We start from the raw sequence: 19,623 nt of genomic DNA, 5'->3' as shown, positions 1-19,623 counted from the left end.
TGGGAAAATGCGAGTGACAACAAGGAATTCAAGTGAAGGCCTGGAACCATTACATCTACAACATATTACCAGTAACCTATGTATAATACACTGATGGCAATAAGTTTATGGAATAAAATAAATTATACGTAAATCGAGAAACATTAACTCTTCAAATCTGTCTATACTCTGCGGTCGTTCTATCCGAGACTCAACCCTAATCCTCAAATGCTATCAGTGCGGAAGGACCTCAAAGGAACGACTACTAAGCGAGTGAGTATCCACAGTATCAACAGGCCACTACACGGGCTGAGGCATTTTCCCAAAATAAAGATGGCTAATACTAATTCAGGGTTAGATCTTACATATATATATATATATATATATATATATATATATATATATATATATATATATATATATATATATATATATATATATAGTACCAATATCAGGTGCACACATGTGACTGAGTATATTTCATGTACACCGCACAAACTTTTTCACATTAAGAATTAGGCAGCTAAATTTGTATATATATATATATATATATATATATATATATATATATATATATATATATATATATATATATATACAGGAAGAAAGGAAGATGAAAAGAATTGAAGGCCTAAAAAGTCGTTCATCAGCTACTACGCTCCATCCAGTACGTTATGAGACAGGTCGGTATTAACTGCGATTTCTCACTAGTGGAGGGTGGACCAAGGTTGCGTTAAACACCAAATACATGATTTGTGTTAAGAGGGTGACATTTACCTACCCTGAGGGGAGAGTTACGAGCTTTCTGACCCCCTAGGAACATAAAGATTGTCTCATGGATCGAAGGATGAATCGACCTTTCTGAGAAAATACAAATCACGTAAGTTTTTAAGAAAGTCATACCACAAATCACGCACGAAAGTGTATGTATACAATAAACTGAAATACTACACATTTAAGTCATATAGCATGTGCAGTAAGAATTAAATTCTATGATATACTGGCTTGCAAGTGAAAGGAAAAATGACTTAGAAAGTATTACAAAAACCTTTTTGTCACCCAGTTGTACCGCAAAGGGGTGCGGAAGAGTGTGGTTGACCGAGTTCTTAATAAGAAAAGAAAGGACATAGTGGTGTTCCTTTCCACCTACTGAAATCTGTTGCATACAATTCTAATTTCACACAGGCACAACACGGATATACCGAGAAATATTACCCTATCCACACAAAACTGAAGTGCGAGGACAGGGAATGGTTGCCCTACCGGTAATATCTCATCACTGATACTCTCCGGAGTAGGAAGTTACGCAGTCTCCTTCGATGACATTCGGAGAGAAGCAGGCACACCTATCGCATTATATCTTCCACTTGAATGAAGGCCTAGCATGATGTTGGCTGCTTCCATGACCTAGTTCAGTACATAGACAGCATGTCCCCCACTGCATGCACATCGCTCCATTTCACTCTATCATGTGCATGCCTTTCCCCCTCCTAAATGTTCAGGCCCTAAGTACTCAAAATATTTTTCACTACATCCTTTCATCTCCAATTTGGTCGTCCACCCTTCTTCTAACATATCCTCTTTGCAGACAACATACGGGAGTTAAAAAACTGTATGACAAGAAAGAATGCTCAGGGGATAGGGCCGCCTGGAGTGTAAAACTCCCTTCCCAAATATTACAAACAGGTAATAACATTCTACACATAATCAACTAACTCCAACCTTCAGAAGCTTAAAAACTGTTTTCTACCACCAAATCCTTTCAAATATCCTTCTTCATACTTATTCATAGGCTCCCATGCTAAACACCCCCTTCAATAAGGTGAGAGGTTTTATCAATATCATAAAATGTGGTGGCTCACTACATATAATCTATGAAAGTCATCTCTACCTTCTTACAACTAACTCAACCTAACCAAACTACCTTCACTTCCTTACACCTAACCTAATCTTCCACTAAGGATGTTACTAAAGCTCCTCAAGGCAGAAAATATTATCTTATTATCTAAATGATTCAGTACATATTGCCAAGTGTAATACAAAAAGCATACAATGATAAGTTCCATTTTGGTCCACTTAAACAAATACAATCCTATCACACAATTGTACAAAGATATAAGTGAACCAGAAAGTTATCTCAATCACCAAAAAAAATCACACCAAATGATTAAGTACAGTTACTAGCATCAACGCACAAGAATTAATAATTTGTTACAACCACATAAATAACCTTAACAATCAAAATGCCATGAAAAATATTTTGCTTATTTCTCAAACAAAACATCTTCGGCTGGCCATTGTTTGAGTGACAGCTGAACATCATCAGTCCACATCTTTGGCTGGCCATTGTTTGAGTGATAGATGAACATCATCAGTCCACAATATTATACCACTTTACATAAACAAACTCATGCCAAAATCTCCTCTAGGTACAACCCATGATATTAATCACTAACTCTTGCTCCGCACCCGTGCTCATTATGATCCATTTTAACGTTATACCTCATTTATGTAATTCAGAATGGCATACTTTATGTCTATATTTCATCTATTCCGTATTCTACTGCTATATTAATCAAGACAAATTCAATTTAAGATCTGGGAAGAGAATTAAACAAGTAACATGTTCTGTTCTTATCACCAGTCTCATTAGGACCACTATCTTTTGATAAAAGAGCACAATTAAAATGAGTTTAATTGAAAGCCAATACAGTAGGAAGTTTACTCTTTGATCGAAATCTCTGGAAGTTTATGTGAACTTTTGGAAAATCGACTTCCATGAAATAACACTGTATGCGAAGTGTTTCACCTGGAATTATACAGCCATACAATGACAAATTGTTCCATCACTAATTAACATTAAAATGTTCAGCTGACATAATACACATCTTGTACAAAATGCAAAACTTACCAGTGGTAGCTGTAAAGAACTCACTCTCCATGTCAACTTGTCACATTCAAACAAGAATCGCCGACGACTACCGATGCTCTGCCGCCTACATTTAAATATGTTTTTTTTTATTGGTGAATGTAATATTCTCTGGTAATCATATATATATAGAAATATATATGTAAATATATGTATATGAATAAATGTATTAATGTATCACTGGAAATTACTTTTTTCGTTTGAAAGCATAGAGTTGATAAAGTGATCACAAATCTCGCGCGCATTTCAAACATCCGCCATATTGGTGAACATCTTGGCAGGGGAGAGTGATATTAGACTGTGTGGCACCGATATGAAACACTATATCAATTCATTAAGCAACAAAATGGCTACATGAAAATCCGTAGACTGTTCAGATAGAGTTGAAGGTGCAAATCTATTCTGCTACGAAAAGAAAATCCTTGCGACCATCCAGCCATTCCAGATTATGCAGCGCTCGTATGTCAGGTAAGGTAGGCCTGCGCACAAGCGAATATTTCCAAATATTTGGTTGGTAGCTTGAAAGTAAGTTTTTTTTCGTCAGTGCTGTAATCTGTGGAGGAAAAAATGTGAGTGCTATCTATAACTGTTCAAGGTACTATATAAATGATTGGTAATTTTGTATTTATGCCTCACAGAAGTTACGTTATTTCTGTTACATGCAGTCGATAGACCTGTGTCTTTTTTCGAAGCTGTCTGATATGTATAATCTAGCTCCCAAATGAATATGAAGAGATCATTTATAGGAATATTTCGTAATTTCTTCGGGACAAACACTAAAATTACCAAAAAAAAAATCACATACCTTTAATCCTAGCGGCTTTGTGTGACTATCAAATGGCCACAGAAAGATTTTTTGAAAAAGAATTTAAGGTTCCATCCAGTCTGACATATTCACGGAAGGGTAGGTTATTTACGTCGGTATCTACATACGTCGAACTGATCTTGAACTTTGCAGTGATAGAAATATATATGTAACTCTAGTTAATATCTCAATCTTAATATATCGTACAGCTTAATGCATAAGATATATATATATATATATATATATATAACTTTCCTGCTTCAGGAAGGCAGAAGTAAGGTTTTGAGAACTGTTTTCCCATCACTCGCAGACAATCTTGCAAGCCTCTATCACAGCAGAAGTACTCAAGGAAATAAACAGCAATGGAGAGCCAATACAGTCAGTGGTAACGCCATCTATGTATAATCTGCCTTGTTACTAGGCCTGAAACATTCTTATGAGCTTAGTAAATTTCGGTCATTGTTTACTGTATGTATGTGCTAATCGGAATGTTTCTTGTCTTAGTAAATATTACTTTTTTTCTGTGTAGTTTCTGCCACCGCCTTAGTCAGTTTTCGACACATCGGTTGATGGGTATCTAACAGAATCCTCGTATAGTGGTCCAATCATTTTGTTCCAAGACTGTTGCGTTCTGTGCCGTCAACATGATCTTATGTGGATGGATCTATTTCTGGTTTCTCCTGCATCTTGTAAGTCGCTGCTGATCGGAAAGTTTAGTTTTACAATGGCTAATTGTGTAGTTCTTATAATGATAGCTGTCTTGAGTTCGCATAACGTTGGAACTTTGGGATCTGCATTTGATTATAAGGGCATATGTTGGAGGACTAGCGGGTTAAGGTTCAAATGAAATTTGTTACATTGTACATAACCATAGACGGTGGTCGTACGTAAACAAAAAAAAATTAGATTCGGACATTCACACGTTTGGAAGTTGAAATTATGTTTTTTCCGATGTTTTTGAAGTGTTTTGCGCGATTCTGACCTTCATGTCATATACAAATCACTACCTGAAGGGATATCCCCTCCTTCATACAGCGATGCCGGGGGACCCTGGTGGGGACCTGGGCAATGGGTGGTAAAATCACAAAGTGTAGTAATTTACTGTAGATATGAAGATTAGAATCGTTCACAAGAAATCGAAAACCATTGCACTTAGATTATAAATCAACCATACCAAACCTAATCTAACTCCTAACCTAACTAGGGTGCTAGGTGTGCAAAACTAATGCCAAAATCGTGCTATTTTTATTGAAAACTGGTTTGGTAGTGTAATTATTACACCCCTGTAACAAGTCTGCATGTATGTTGAAAAAACAAAAACATTGGCTCCTGAAAGTGATGGTAGGTCTATGATATTTCAGAATGCCAAATGTTGATTTACATTTGTTAACGTAATGTTTGTACTGTAAACCAATCATTAATTCAATAGAACGTGTATATGGGCATTTGTGGTAGTTTACTGTCTTTTAACAACATTTCTTCAAACAGGTATGCTCATTGTATTCCATATGCATGTAAATACATATACATCTGGTGCACTAGATATATTTTTATTGTCCGAAGGTTTACGAAGCGGGTCTTTGTAACAGCAAAAGTATGCTCGTAATAGCAAACGACCATATTGCGTTTTTTGGCTATTCATGGTATATTTTGGTTTCACTTGCCCTCTATATATATATATATATATATATATATATATATATATATATATATATATATATATATTACCAGACTCCGCGTGCTTTGTTGCACCGCGGGTGAGAAGTCTCTTTTTGTGAGGATGTATTGGTAGTACAGTCTAAAGGAAGTAGCTGCATAGCAAAAGTACTCCATATCCAAAGCTTGTTTCGATGCATCACTAAACTGGTAATCTGGCTAATTTAGTTTGAGATTACTATGATGGGAGTTCGGTAGGGACGCGTTGCTTTGTCGGTCAGTTGGGGTTGCATATTTTAGCTGGTAGCAGAATTATGTATGCAAGGCCTTCAAGAGACGGTAAAAAGCCCTGGGGCTAACATCCTCGCTAGGTCCCGCCTTCTTCACCAACCCGTTCTTAAAAAACAACAACCATGACATGCCACACCCCTGCTGCAGACCAACCTTCACTTGGAACTATTCTCGCCTCTATTCCTACTCGTACACGTGACTTACACCCTTGATAAAAACTTCTCAGTGTTTTTAGCATTCCCACACCATATATTCTTAAGACCTACAAGGCACCTCTATCAATTTTATCATGTACTTTCTCCAGATCCATAAATGCCACATACAAATCCATGTGTTTTTCTTAGATATTTTCCACACATTCTTAAAGCAAACACATGATCCACGCATCCTGTCTCATTTCTGAAACCACACTGCTCCTCCCCAGTCTGATGCTCTGCACATGCCGTCACCTTTTCAATAAACACCCTCCCATACAATTTACCAGGTGTACTCGACAAACTTATACATATGTAGTTTAAACACTCGCCTTTGTCCTCTTTGCATTTATACAGTGGCACTATGCATGCATTTTCGCCAATCCTCAGGCACCTCACTATGATCCATACATACAATGAAAAATCCTTGCCACCATTCTCTTAAATTCAACAGCGATACCATCCACTCTAGACGCATCGTTACATTTCATCGTAAGTAAGGCTTTCAGCACCTGTTCTCTCTTTACCAAACCACTCTCCATGACTTAATTCTTTTCCTTGCATTAGGTTTGTCATCTTCCAGGATCATTAGGACATCCACATTAATTGTAAACGTCACAGGAATACGGTGTTAAAGATGATTCCCACACCATAAACACTTCTATTTGGTTGATGATGTGGACGTAAGGCCTATTGACTTTTACAGTCGGATGCAGTGAACGTTGGTAAAACCACTGATTGAAAATCTTAAAGGTGAGGTAAAATGTTAAAGGAATCCTTTTGAACATACTGCATATGTAGCTCTTGATTCACAATGGTTCTAAACTTAGTCTTCCGACTGCTGGAGTTAATAGTCTTCGAAATATCTGGAACACCTTCAGGATTTTGAATGTACGGGTATAGGAGAGGTTGTGTTGTAGGGGGGAGTGAACGTAAGGCTTGCTACTGATGAGTATGACAAGTAGCTCTCCTCCAAATGGTGGTTGAACAGTCACAGGCAAAGTGTAAAGGGTCAGGATGAAGTGTACAACTATTTTTTTCTTTCAGATTAGTGTACGGGGGGCGTACGTGCCAACAAACTCATCAGGCGTCCAGGTAGATGATGACGACGATGAAGTGTATTTTGATGTAGATTCCGTAACCGGACAGAGTGAAAACAAACCTCTCGGATACTTTCAGGACTTAATGACAAAATCGAAACTCAAGGTCAATGATCAAGAAGACGTAGACTCTGATGCAAACAAGATCCCAGTTTCTCCCGACACAGCGGACAAAGAATTCGCTGATAAACTAAATGAAATTGACGTTGGGATGAAAGGGAAACCACTGAAAGATGCTGCAAGCGATTCCGGGGCCGTAGTCCATGACTCCTCAGCCACAGGGAAGGTTTCCTCCAGTAGCAGTGCTGACATTATGACCACCCGGGACCCTCCCGGTAATAAGGTAACTAGCCTAGCCGATGTGTCACGAAAGGTAAACATACTGTAGTCAGCATGCAATGTCCACGAACTGTTAGGACGAGGTTTTGTTCATGACCTTATTCCCTTTTGTCTTGTTCTTTTTGTAGCCCACTTCTTTCATCTTTTCCTTATTTGACTTTCCAGCCTTCCTTTTCCTCCGTCTCGTCATTGTTGCTGTCTATAGTATATCTTATAACTTTTCCTTTTGTTCACGCTCCCAGTGCTTGCTAAATTATACCACCTGCCCTTTGTTGGACTTTCCACCCAGTACCCTTCTCGTTATATGTTTAACTCGTCCTTCTCTATACCTTGTTCATGTCTCAGCTGGTTTGCTTTATTTGTTACCCCATTTTTACTTGTTTGCTTTCCCTGCCTTATTTATGTATGCAATCCACAATGACCCTTTCCTGTGCAAGAACTGCCCGTTTCATTGGTAAAACGGCAGCTGTTCCTTGGGAATGGATCCAGGCACTAGAGGGTTTGAAAAGTTACTTGCTAACTTAAGGACACGTATATTACCACGGCGATTCCGCCAGCCTGACATTATCCAGACTGGTTTGGTGCTTCTGCAGGGTATATGAAACATTTTCCGTTTCAGTTACCAATTAATTAATAAGTACTCCTTTTTTCCACCCACAGGTCCGCATTTCACCAGGGAGAAAGGACATTCAGCAACAGCTCAAAGAGGAAAGTGAAGCCGTGACAAGGCAAGAGCTGGTGACTTTCTTCTCACACAGTAGCAAAGGGAGCGGTACTATGATTGCAGGCTGCTCCATATCACAGTTCAGCGTGAGGGTAAGTATAGCTGGAGGACTAAAGTTGATGTATCATCACTCGCAGTTTTCATCAAAGAGGATTAAAGGATCTGTCTTGTTAGAAAAAATATAGTAGTGGTTATGAGTAGTTACTTATACGTGTGCGTGGGTACACAAAAACATGGTACAGTTAGAGATATATAAAATGGACATGATAATTGTAATGTTTGGTGCTAGGCTTACTCGGAGATGGAGATCTGATATGATGGGTTTATACCAAAATCGTTCAGCTATGCACTCGATGTTACAGAATATATTATCTGAAAAGGTTTTTGCTCAGGCAGGGAAGACCAATTCCCTTGCACCCAATCTTCGCCTCCTTTCCCACGCTCGTTTGCCCACACCAATCTTCGACTCTCCTTCAACCCGGACAATCACCAACCCAATGGACACAGGTGTATACGCCTTTCTAGCTCCATGCCCTCAAAACTGCTAATCGTATTTCTAGTTTGGAAACTTCCTTGGGTTTAGTAGGAATTATCTTTACTTAGTTTCAGTCCTTAAATAGAAATGTTATTTGCAGGATATACATATAATATATATCATGTGCTGAAATGGTTTGAACGTGGAGAGAATGAGTGAGGAAAAATTGATAGAGAATATATGTCTGAAGTGGAAGGAACAAGGAGACAGGGGAGACCAAATCGGAGATGAGGAGTGAAAAAGATTTTTAGCGATCGGGAGCCTGAACATGCAGGAGGGTGAGAGGCTTGCAAGGAAGAGTGAATTGGAACGATGTGGTATACGGGGGGTCGATAATTCAGTGGACTGAACCAGGTCTTGTGAAACAGGATAAACCATGGGAAGGTCTGTGGGACTTGGTTATGCATAGGGAGCTCTGGTTTCGGTGCATTACACGCGACGGCTAGAGAATGGATGTGAGTGGTGGCATTTCTCTGTCTGGCGGCACTACCGCAATATTGCGGGAAGCGGCCATCAAGTATTATATATATATATATATATATATATATATATATATATGCTTTACATGATTCATGAAACAAAATATGGTTCCTTTATGTTGCAGTCGAGGTGCTCGGCCAATGTTCTGGAGCTGACTGCCAGTGCCCGCTCACCTGTGCTGGGTCAGCTTTTGTTGGTGGAAGGTGATGGCCAGGTGCTTATGGATGGTGCTTATCAGGTGAGAGATTAGCGATCACTCCTCACGGAATTTTGCATGTCTACTTGCATTTAGATGCTTTTCTGGTACGTTAGTAGAATGGGGTCATGGACAATAATTCTAGGTGGCATATGCTCTGAACTACGTAGCTTCATATGCAGATATGGGTCAGAGTCGAAAACGTCACTCTCATTTGGATCTCGGATGAAAGCGATAATCAGCAGTAATCTTTATCGGTAAGAACTTTGTTAAATAGTAGTATTGTTCACGATGCAAGAAGCTGATCAGATGCACAGTGCTAGGGGTATTTTAGATGAGAATAGTGGAATTATTTTTTGATCATGTCCAGTGGACTGGTTTGGTGTTTGAAGGTGACGTGGATAGCGATTCATGTGGAACAACTTTGTGTGTAAATTGAGCTTGGAATAAATAATAATCTATGGATGTCCTGGTCATTGTAGCCTAATGTACATGAGGCTATCAGTGAATGAACCAGGAGGCCGAATGTCATTTCCATGTTATTACATACTTCTCTAGAGGAAATTTAAAGGAAAGAGGAGTCTAAAGCTTCTTTATCTTCTCAGGTAGTGTATGCAGTGCTGGGCCCTCCCTCCCCTACCACCGGCCGACATTGGAGGCTGACCAGGGAGCTCCTGAAGTCAGACATCAACTTCGATTGCACCAACTGTGACAGCCTTAAAGTCCGAGTCCTGCTCAAGGTATGTGTCCGGTGAAAGAGTTGCTCTGGAGTTATACCTCGTGAAGGACATGGCTGGAGTGTTGGAGGCATAGGTTTTTACAACTGTAGGACATGAACATGAATGTGACATACCCAGCAGTGTTGGTGTGAGATGGACGAAGACTTATTTTGCCACGGAGAGGACGGAGCATCTTGAAGATGTGTGGCATAGGTGTGACGTGTTTATTGGGTGTGGTACAGTTAGAGCGTGCTAAGGACAAATATACAGTTATGGCTCTGATAGGATAGATATGACAAGTAAAGAAGGTGCAGGATTGTATGATGTTTGTGTGGCATGGTGGAACGAGTCTGGCACTGGTGGAATGGGTATGACTAGGATGGAGCAGGACTGTTGTTGATGCTCGGCGTCTCTAGTACGTGTGGTGTAGAGTAACAGGATAGACAGATTGTGACATGACAGGGCAAGACTGAATGTGGATATGCTGGGTGTGTAAGTGGGCTGTAGAGGGAACATTACAGATAGGATGATGGGCGATACTCCTTCAGTTTAGTCATAGTCACTATTTTCATCATAGTATAATCATTCGTTGACCCTTAGTGTAACTTGATGTGTAAAGTGAAGGTTGTTATACGCCTGGTAATAGATGTACAATGTGATGTTGGAGTGAAAGTTCAAGAAATAGAATGTCAGACCAGGAGACCACAAGATTATCTCGTCTCGTGGTCTGACACATAAGTATGAACGGTTAGTACTTTAGGATTCCCCAAAACAAAACTATATTTTATTTTCCTCGGATTCTCAAGTACCAAATGATGTTATCTTAAGGCAGGAGATTCAACGTGCGGCATTGAAGTGTTGTGCCAGCAGAGAGGAGGCTTGAGGCTAGGTAATACTGGTAACAGAGTAATGGAGAAGGTCCATGGGAGCCCTGCAACCTTGCCAACTCCATCAGCCACTTCAAGACCCGTTTCTCCTCCACAAGACCCCACCAGCACTGCTAAGACCACCATAGCACTAGTTTATGGTAAGTGATATGCTCTTAGCCAGGAGATGAAAGATAAAGGGAATCAGAAGACAATTAGCTTGGTGATGAAATTGTGTGGCTCATAGAAAGGATTGGTTAACTGTAGGCTGTAAAAAAAGAATTTTGCCACGTCTCCTTGCTTTTTATAAAAGGTGACTTTGATGGGAATATGCAAGGGGCTAGAAGTCCTCCACTAACTCTGTGATATCACTAAGTGGAGGAAGAAATAGGAGAGAGAGGCAGTAATAGAGGGTTCTTCCTGTAGGGCTCTTTCAGTGTCTTGACCATACATTGCCAAGGTGGGAAAAGGTGAGTAGGTGTAGAACATATGAATGAGAAGTGTAAGAAGTGAAATGTGACTGGAGCAGAAGGCGAGTTTTCACAACTATTGTACTTTCAGTAGAAATGGTGAAACTGAAGCTGAGGTATCATTCACAAAATGAGCGGTGTTGGTAGCTAGGTAATGTGTGAGGTGTTGGATGTATTAAGTTATTTGTGGGAGCAGCAATAACATGAAAACACTTCATCGTTGAACAGATCTTGAAATGGTAAATTGCCGGGTAGAATGTAAGATGTGTAACGGTAAAATAAAGAAGATGGATATCGAAAAAAGAAATCATGGGGACCTGAGCAGGCAATAGCTGTCACCAATAGGTTTATTCTACGTTATATATGCGGAGAGGAGAGGATGGAAGTGGAGAGTGCAAAGGTGTGTATGAAAGAGGGGTAACAGAAACTCTTCCAAAGTTGGAAATAGGAGAGGAAGAGTTATGTAGGCAGGTGGAATAGCAGTGGAGAAATTTGCAGATATGTGGCATTGTGCTCAGCATAACCCAGTATGTCATGTCACACCAGAAGGTATAGGGTATTTAGATAAGAGATGCTCACATTTGCTTGGAAATCTAATACACCTGTCTTGTCTGCCGATGCCTGCACCAAGATACCAATCCCATCTTTTCCTTTGTGTATTCCCTTACAGCAGTTTTTAGCAATCAAAATATCGCCCTTTTTATCCAGGGAGTCATTTAAACAATTAGAGCCTTGAGCATACTGGTACATGATATTGACCTGACTCATGATTAGATAGCAAGGTTTTCCCCTTGAGAAGTTACAGATTTGCCAAATTGCTGCTTTTTGATAGCTGAAATTCTTTTCAAAATTGTTTCTTGTAGGGTGGGGCATGAATGGTGCAGACGTTGCGGGCTTGGTGGGTCTGGGCACTGTGATGTCCTTGGTGGTGAGTGTCTACTGCGAGGATGTCACTCTCGACCTCCACATGGTCAAGTGTGATGCCAAGGGCGAGGATGGCCGCACTGTTCAACTTGTCAAGGTTATTTCTTTGTATTTGGTTGACATTTGTATGAGGTCAAATGGCTCCAAAGAGTCAGGTTTGCTAGTCCAAATAATTACCATAGTTTGATTTACTACTTTAGAATTTGATAACAAGCCCGACAAAGATTTCAGATTTCTATTAATTCTGGCTGTTGCAGGACGGGTGCAGTGTGTCACAGGTGATGGGAGAGTTCCGTGAGGTGCTTGGCGTGGTGTATGACAAGTCCTTTGGGGCCCAACCGGTGAGGAAGGTGACCCAGTATGCCCGGTTGGAGGCCTTCAACACTCGCAACAACCATCAAATGATAACAGTCCTGTGTACCATAAAGGTATGGACAAGACTTATATGTGTATATGTGCTACGTCAGATTCCATTGTTATTTCCTTTTTATTTTCAGAACTTTATTTTCCTTTCATTTGAGGAAATCTTTAGTATTCGTGTTCTCAGAGATCAATACTGATGTAACGATTTATCATATTCATTGGACATGGTCAAGTATCTTCATTTCAAAAGAACCAGTCTTTATGTTGGTTATGTCTTAATGTTTAGGCTCAAGTAGGAACAGGATTCTTCCTTCCTTTACTTTTACGAGATTCGAGTTGATAACTTACTTGGACAGTTAGCACAACATTGCTGATTTGGTAATGATGTTTTGAGGTATTGCCACAAGGGGACAACATAACACAGTTTGAGTGTTTACATAAGTTTTTAATGAAAGTTTTCTTGTCCATTAGATATGCAGCGGGGAGTGTGTCGAGCGGCCAACTTGTGTACATTCTGACATCAACCTGGGCAGGAGTAAAAGGCCGACATTGTCTCTGTACTCGCAGGAGGTCACCCTTGGCAAGGCCTTTAGTGTGGCTGGGCTACCTGTCAGTCCGTCGGAAGGTAGGTGCTGCTGCATACAGTAAAGAGGTTCCCTGTAGTTTTATCATGTTTTGTCCGAAGGCTGTGCATCATAAGGCTGTACAGGTTAAGCATAAGGTTTAAAACCTTATGCTTAAGGTTAGACAGGTTTCATTTCTAATACATACTTCCTTGGAGGACAGACCTGGCAACTTAGAACAAACACGAGAGCCCTACCCTATGTACTACCAACAAAGTGATATAACGTGTAGCAGCAATGACGATTAGATTTCGCTTATTGAATGTTGGCTTTCCACACTCGAGATACCTGCTGGAGACAACCAGTGCTATTCATACCACATGCTCCTCTCAAATAGCTTATTTTCACAGCCTGGATTCTTGATCTCCGACTTGTTCCATGCCCGTGTTTTGGCTGCATAGGTCAGAGTTCAGAGGAAAATGCTGTCACTTATTCCTTTACTTGTTTCCATACTTACACCTCGACCCTTTATTATTCTATTGAGGGACCCACTGACTTTTCTACCTTTCACTGCTCTCTCCCTCATCTCTCCTTCTATATGACGAAACTTGCCCAAGAGAGCTCCTAAATACTTTAAAATTTTTCCATCTTTTCCACTATTCCTCCCCCTTATCTATAACAAAGTTTAGTAATTTTCTTCTTTCAGTCAATGGTTTTTTGCAGAATTTGTACTTTTACCTTCAGTCACCTACACTTGTTTACGGCATAAAAGATATTTAGAACGTCTTGCAACTCCTCTTCACACTTGGGAAACAACACAGTATCATCCACATACAGGTTAGTCACTAGCCACCATATCTCAATGCCACACACTTTCTTTGCACCCCTTTTGCAGGTTTTGCCTTAATCTCTCTCATCACATCATTCATATATATGGTAAAAAGCCATAGTGACATCACATAGCCCTGTGCCACACCCAAATGTATACCAAAACTTTTGCTAAACTCTCCATTCACTCTTACACATGAATTTACTACCCTGTAGAAGGCTTTCATAATATCAGCCAATAGTTTCCCCTCCCCATATATCATTAACACATCCCATAAAACATTCCACTTGACTCTGTCATACATTTTTTCAGATTCATAAAAGCTGCATACACCATTGTAGCTTTTGCTACATATTTTTTTTTTTTTTTTCATCACAAAAATCTGATCCTCACATCCCTATCTTTCTTAAAACCCTCTTGCTCCTCGCTTATTCTGCTCGAGATAGTTGAGGTTTCCTTCTCAGCAAGCTGTATGAACTTTGAATTGTGTGGGTAGGATTCCTCAATAACCATTCTCATTGGCTTCTTGGCTATTCTCTTGCTTGAATCCTGTTCCTGTCAAGGAAAATGGGGCTTGAGACTTTGGTGGGTGACATTTGGTCAGTGATGTTAAGGGTCAAGCTGTGAACAATTAATTTTCATACACATTTGCTAGAGGGCTTTTTAGCTACCTGGAATGGCTAATTGGAAGGGTGTTGCAGGGGAACAAGTTGTCTACTGGAGTACTGTAGGGCTGCTGTTCTGGATGAGGGGATACACCAAAGAATATTTATAAGGACACTTGATGAGTGATTTGTGCAGTGTGGGGTTCATTCATAATTTAAACAATAATGGATTATGTAATAAATGAAGTGATGGTCTTGATCCAGAATGAATGGGAACTTCCTTAGCACGATCCATGATGAAGCCTTGTAATTTGATGTATTGTATATTTTTGGTGTTTCAAGAACATTTACCTAGTAAAATGAGACAAGGTCGTGTTTGATTTGTATTCCAAGTCTTTCATAAACATGTGCATTGGTTGGAGGATTGGGTAATTTTGCACAGTACATTTCATACATCAGACATCATATGATATGACTCACAGCTCATGTTATTGCTATACTGCATTCAGGACTTCAAAACAAACTGTAACACAGTTGATTGCTGAATGGCAGTCCTTTTCAACACCTAAAAAGATGGACTCTTCAGGTGATTTATAATGGCCAAGAATGGTGGTTAGTTACTTTGAGAACCAGTTCATGACAAAGTGCTGCTGAAACTATTTGGCTGTCTGAGATTTCAAGCTCCTTAGTTTTTTCCGATATATAATTCCTGGCTGCTGTCACATGCATAACTTCAACAGACTATTGTAAATCTCTGGAAACATCTTTAAATGAACAATTATCATCCTTTATCTGTAATATTACTCTGTAATTTGTGGATAAAATTCATTAAGTAATATTTTAAGTGTATTGTGGAAGTGAAAATTGCTGGTGCTCATTGGTCCTTGTTATAAGATTAAAACATTTGAGACAGTTGGCAGTGATGTCTGTTACCAGTTTGACGTAATAGGATGAATGTTGAGAAGTCAGGTCCGAGATGTATAATATTTTGTATAGCAGGTTTTGCCTTCTGTTTGATTGCTTTGAAGAATGTGTGTAAGAAAAACTTCGAAAAAGAGATGGATTTGTATGTAGCATTTATGGATCTTGAGAAGGCATATGATAGGGTTGATGGAGATGCTTTGTGGAAGGTCTTAAGAGTATTTGGTGTGGGAGGTAAGTTGCTAGAAGCAGTGAAAAGTTTTAACCAAGGATGTAAGGCATATGTGTAGGTAGGAAGAGAGGAGTGATTGGTTCCCAGTGAATGTTGGCCTGCGGCAGGAGTGTGTGATGTCCTTATGGTTGTTTGATTTGTTTATGGATGGGGTGGTTAGGGAGGTAAAGGTGGGAGTTTTGGAGAGGGGCGAATGTGTAGTCTATTGTGGATGAGAGGGCCTGGGAAGTGAGTCAGTTGTTGTTTGCAGATGATATAGCTTTAGTGGCTGAGAAACTGCTAAAGTTGGTGACTGAGTTTGGAAAAGTGTGTGAAAGAAAGTTGAGAGTAAATGTGAATATGAACAAGGTTATTAGGTTCAGTAGGGTTGAGGGATAAGTTAATTGGAATGCAAGTTTGAATGGAGAAAAATTGGAGGAAGTAAAGTGTTTTAGATATCTGGGAGCAGATTAGCAGTGAATGGAACCATGGAAGTGGAAGGGATGGGGGAGGGGGCGAAGTTTCTAGGAGCATTGAAGAATGTGTGGAAGGAGAGAATGTTATCTCGGAGAGCAAAAATGGGTATGTTTGAAGGAATTGTGGTTTCAACAATGTTATATGGTTGCAAGGCGTAGGCTATAGATAGGGTTGTGTGGAGGAGGGTGGATGTGTTGGAAATGAAAAGTTTGAAGACAATATGTGGTGTGAGGTAGTTTGAGTAAGTAATGTAAGGGTAAGAGAGATGTGTGGAAATAAAAAGATTATGGTTGAGAGAGCAGAAGAGGGTGTGCTGAAATGGTTTGGACATATGGAGAGAATGAGTGAGGAAAGATTGACAAAGAGGATATATGTGACAGGTGGAAGGAATAAGGAGACCAAATTGGAGGTGAAAGGATGGAGTGAAAAAGATTTTGAGCAATAGGGCCTGAACAGACAGGGAAGGTGAGAGGCATGCAAGGAATAGAGTGAATTGGAACAATGTGGTATCCGGGGTCGACGTGCTGTCAGTGGACTGAACCAGGGCATGTGAAGCGTATGAGGTAAACCATGGAAAGGTCTGTGGGGCCTGGATGTGGATAGGGAGCTTTAGTTTCAGTGCATTACACATGACAGGTAGAGACTGAGTGTGAACAAACATGGCCTTTTTTTTGTCTGTATTCCTGGCGCTATCTCGCAGAAGCAGGGGAGAGCGATGCTGTTTTCCTGTGGGATGGGGTAGCGACAAGAATGGATGAAGGCAAGCAAGTATGAATATGTACATGTGTATTTATGTAATGTCTACATGTGTATATATATATTGACATATGTAAGTATATGTGCATATGTGGGCACTCATGTATATATGTGTGTGTGTATATTAGTGGGTGGGCCTTTCTTCGTCTGTTTCCTAGCACTACCTTGCTGATGCGGGAAACTGTGACTGTGTGTAATGAATAAATAAATATAAGGCTAATTCGCTACTTGATCGCCAGTTCTTGCTCAAACACAATATGCTGTGTATTTGTTTGCTCATAAAGAGAATGCATTATTCTGATGATAGCTTTATGCAAGAATATGATATATAAAGAAAAGCTGTTTTTCTAAGTAGTCAGTCATTATTAGTAGTAAAGATATGGGAAATTCAAAATTTTTTTGACATTATTTATTATTAGCCAATTAATGATGTAGAATAGGCTTTTGAATAGATTTCCCACATTCGCTTTATAGCTGTTGATCATCTGTATTCAGCAAAATGAAATTTATGGAACATACATGGGTGAAGCTTCTGGTTAACTTGCAGTAAGCCTTGCTCTCACAAGGACCTCTTCGACTGTTGCAGAATTATCATCCAAGATCCTCCAAAGTGATAGGTATCTTGCAGCTGGGACCACTGATGGAGTTCCATCATGGAACAGGAGCTGCGTCTCTTACAGGACATTGTATATCCTGTTAGGATTTCTCACCGGGGTATACTTGGCCATATTGGTGCTATGTATTTACTGTGTCCGTCGCTCTACCACCAGAACTGTTGTCAAAAGTTGTATGGAGGACTATGAGTCACCAGCACGGGCATTATATCCAGAGTATAACTCTCCCAGGAAGCGCACCCCGAAGTCCTCACCAGAATATTCCACTTTTGCAATAAGTGCTGATGAATGTAATAATAGCCCAGATTATCGTAGGAAACTGTAGTTACTGTTCAAGTGTTTCCATCACGTAAGAAACTTTTTCTTTAGGCACGCAAATCCTCCATTTGAAACAGTTATCCCACCTCCAGTTTTTTGCAACCTTGTTGATTACTCTTGCTTCACTTTTTTGTTTTCTGAAGATTTTTTTTAACAGGTTTCCATTCATGTGCATAATTCCCTTCCCTTTTAGAAAAGGTTCTAAATCATTTAACCTTTTACAACACTAACGGCACATGTCTCATCTAGCATCTTTGTGACAAACACCATAGTATACACTCCCACTGCACTTCATTGATGTTGTCAAAGTTATTGTAGCAAATGTGTACTTTCTCCTTCTTGTCTTTATATATCTTGAAATATTCTTTTGTAGCTTTACATTTTAACTTTGATATGCCCATAAGAACTGTCCACTTGTAGTACAATAGGTAGGATGTCCAGGCAGTTGCATAAAGATTGAAAATCTCGCTTTGTTCGAAGTTTATTTTAATACATAATTTGGCTATAAGGCTAGTATCTAATTACATAGTAAATTTACTTATTCAGGCATACTTATTCAGGCAAACCTGCTGAATCGTGGTGAACCCATGTCCACCACTTAACCTGTACTTTGACCAAAAATGAAAATCCTAGAATTTTGTTACTGTGCATTGCAGGTCTCGAGGTGATATTGTTTGGTTAATTCCTTCTCATTTCTTCATTTTGTTTGAGGATATGGTTGCAAAATAATATGAATGTTCAAATTTTAAAACTACAAAGCTTTTTTTTATTACTATGTCCATGAATGTTGTCATATCCCATGTTGATAGTTTTTTAAGCTTGTTAATTTTTGATAGTTAATGATTTTATTAAAGTTATCCAACTTGCACATACCTTTTTTAACCTCAAATGCAGCTCTTGAGGTAAATCATGTATTGTATAGCAGAAGGAGAGAGCAGGTTACCTCCTTATTACCAAGATCAATGGCCTGCATTGGTGCAAGAATTGAGTAATTGCAAGATCTGTTCTTCCCTATATCCAGGAAACCTCGGATATCTTTCATTGCAATATTCCTTCATTACTGTTAATACACACATTAACTACATGAAAAGATAGATATTAATGGTAAATCTGATCAGACTGAGCAGATAATTCTAGATGGTCAAATGGCATGCTTTTTACAAAGAAAAGTAGTTAACTGTAAAATTAATGTAAATTTTTATCTCATACTGATGAATGCCAAATTTAATAACCTCGCTTAGATTATCAAGACATAAAGCCTTCCAGGAATGTTGTGATTTCTCTTGTACATAGTGATTGCTATGCTGCAGGGCTGCATAGTTTTATGTACGTAGAGTTAAGGCTACTACTATGGTAATAACAATTATTAACTATTCCTAACACAGATTCATTACATGCATTTGTGTAATCACCTTCATTGTTTGCTGTTTAAGTGGTATATAATTTGATATCAAAATTCTGTAATTTCAGTGTTCTTTCATTTTCAATAAATGACATACCCTTCTTGCTTTTATTTTGGTGTGCCTAAAGCATTCCAAGAGTACAAAAAAAAATATTGAAGGGAACTCTGCTCCCAAGCATGAACTCACATTAATGGGTTCACTTTTTTACAGCAGAAATATGCACAAATACTTATCATAATTAAAGGGATTACTTTTACATGAGCAAGCAGATAGGCTGGTTGGCACTTAGCTATAGAAGTATTAATTGGAGAGCGGTTTTCCCGATCTGCAAGCGGACTGCAATCCATTCTGGTAGT

At 39.3% G+C, this 19,623-nt stretch overlaps 1 protein-coding gene across 3 annotated transcripts; it reads left to right on the top strand.

The window, feature by feature from the left end:
- The first annotated feature begins 4,255 nt into the window (after nt 1-4,255).
- LOC139763815 (uncharacterized) lies at nt 4,256-19,370 on the top strand. Of its 3 annotated transcripts, none has more exons than XM_071690097.1 (10): nt 4,256-4,402; nt 7,034-7,297; nt 7,954-8,109; nt 9,157-9,270; nt 9,834-9,968; nt 10,776-10,974; nt 12,147-12,304; nt 12,465-12,635; nt 13,042-13,195; nt 17,519-19,370. In XM_071690097.1, the coding sequence occupies exons 1-10, from the start codon at nt 4,358-4,360 to the stop codon at nt 17,869-17,871; spliced, it is 1,749 nt and encodes a 582-aa protein (XP_071546198.1). In that variant the 5' UTR covers nt 4,256-4,357; the 3' UTR covers nt 17,872-19,370. The 3 variants fall into 3 exon arrangements, with proteins under 3 accessions (XP_071546198.1, XP_071546197.1, XP_071546199.1); XM_071690096.1 differs by having other exon boundaries at nt 6,902-7,297; XM_071690098.1 differs by having other exon boundaries at nt 6,902-7,297; nt 17,407-17,543.
- The last annotated feature ends 253 nt before the right edge of the window (nt 19,371-19,623 follow it).

This window comes from Panulirus ornatus, chromosome 48, assembly GCF_036320965.1.
Source record: "Panulirus ornatus isolate Po-2019 chromosome 48, ASM3632096v1, whole genome shotgun sequence".
In the NCBI taxonomy this organism is placed as follows: Eukaryota; Metazoa; Arthropoda; class Malacostraca; order Decapoda; family Palinuridae; genus Panulirus; species Panulirus ornatus.
The sequence above is the reverse complement of the archived record's forward strand: the minus strand, read 5'-3'. Positions and strand labels throughout refer to the sequence as shown.

Excerpts from the sequence above, each read along its gene's own strand:
- LOC139763815 (XM_071690096.1), top strand. The coding sequence starts at position 4,358 with ATGATCTTATGTGGATGGATCTATTTCTGGTTTCTCCTGCATCTT. Across the intron at positions 8,110-9,156 it reads TATCACAGTTCAGCGTGAGG|TCGAGGTGCTCGGCCAATGT; the intron begins GTAAGTATAGCT and ends TTTATGTTGCAG. Across the intron at positions 13,196-17,518 it reads ACCTGTCAGTCCGTCGGAAG|AATTATCATCCAAGATCCTC; the intron begins GTAGGTGCTGCT and ends CGACTGTTGCAG.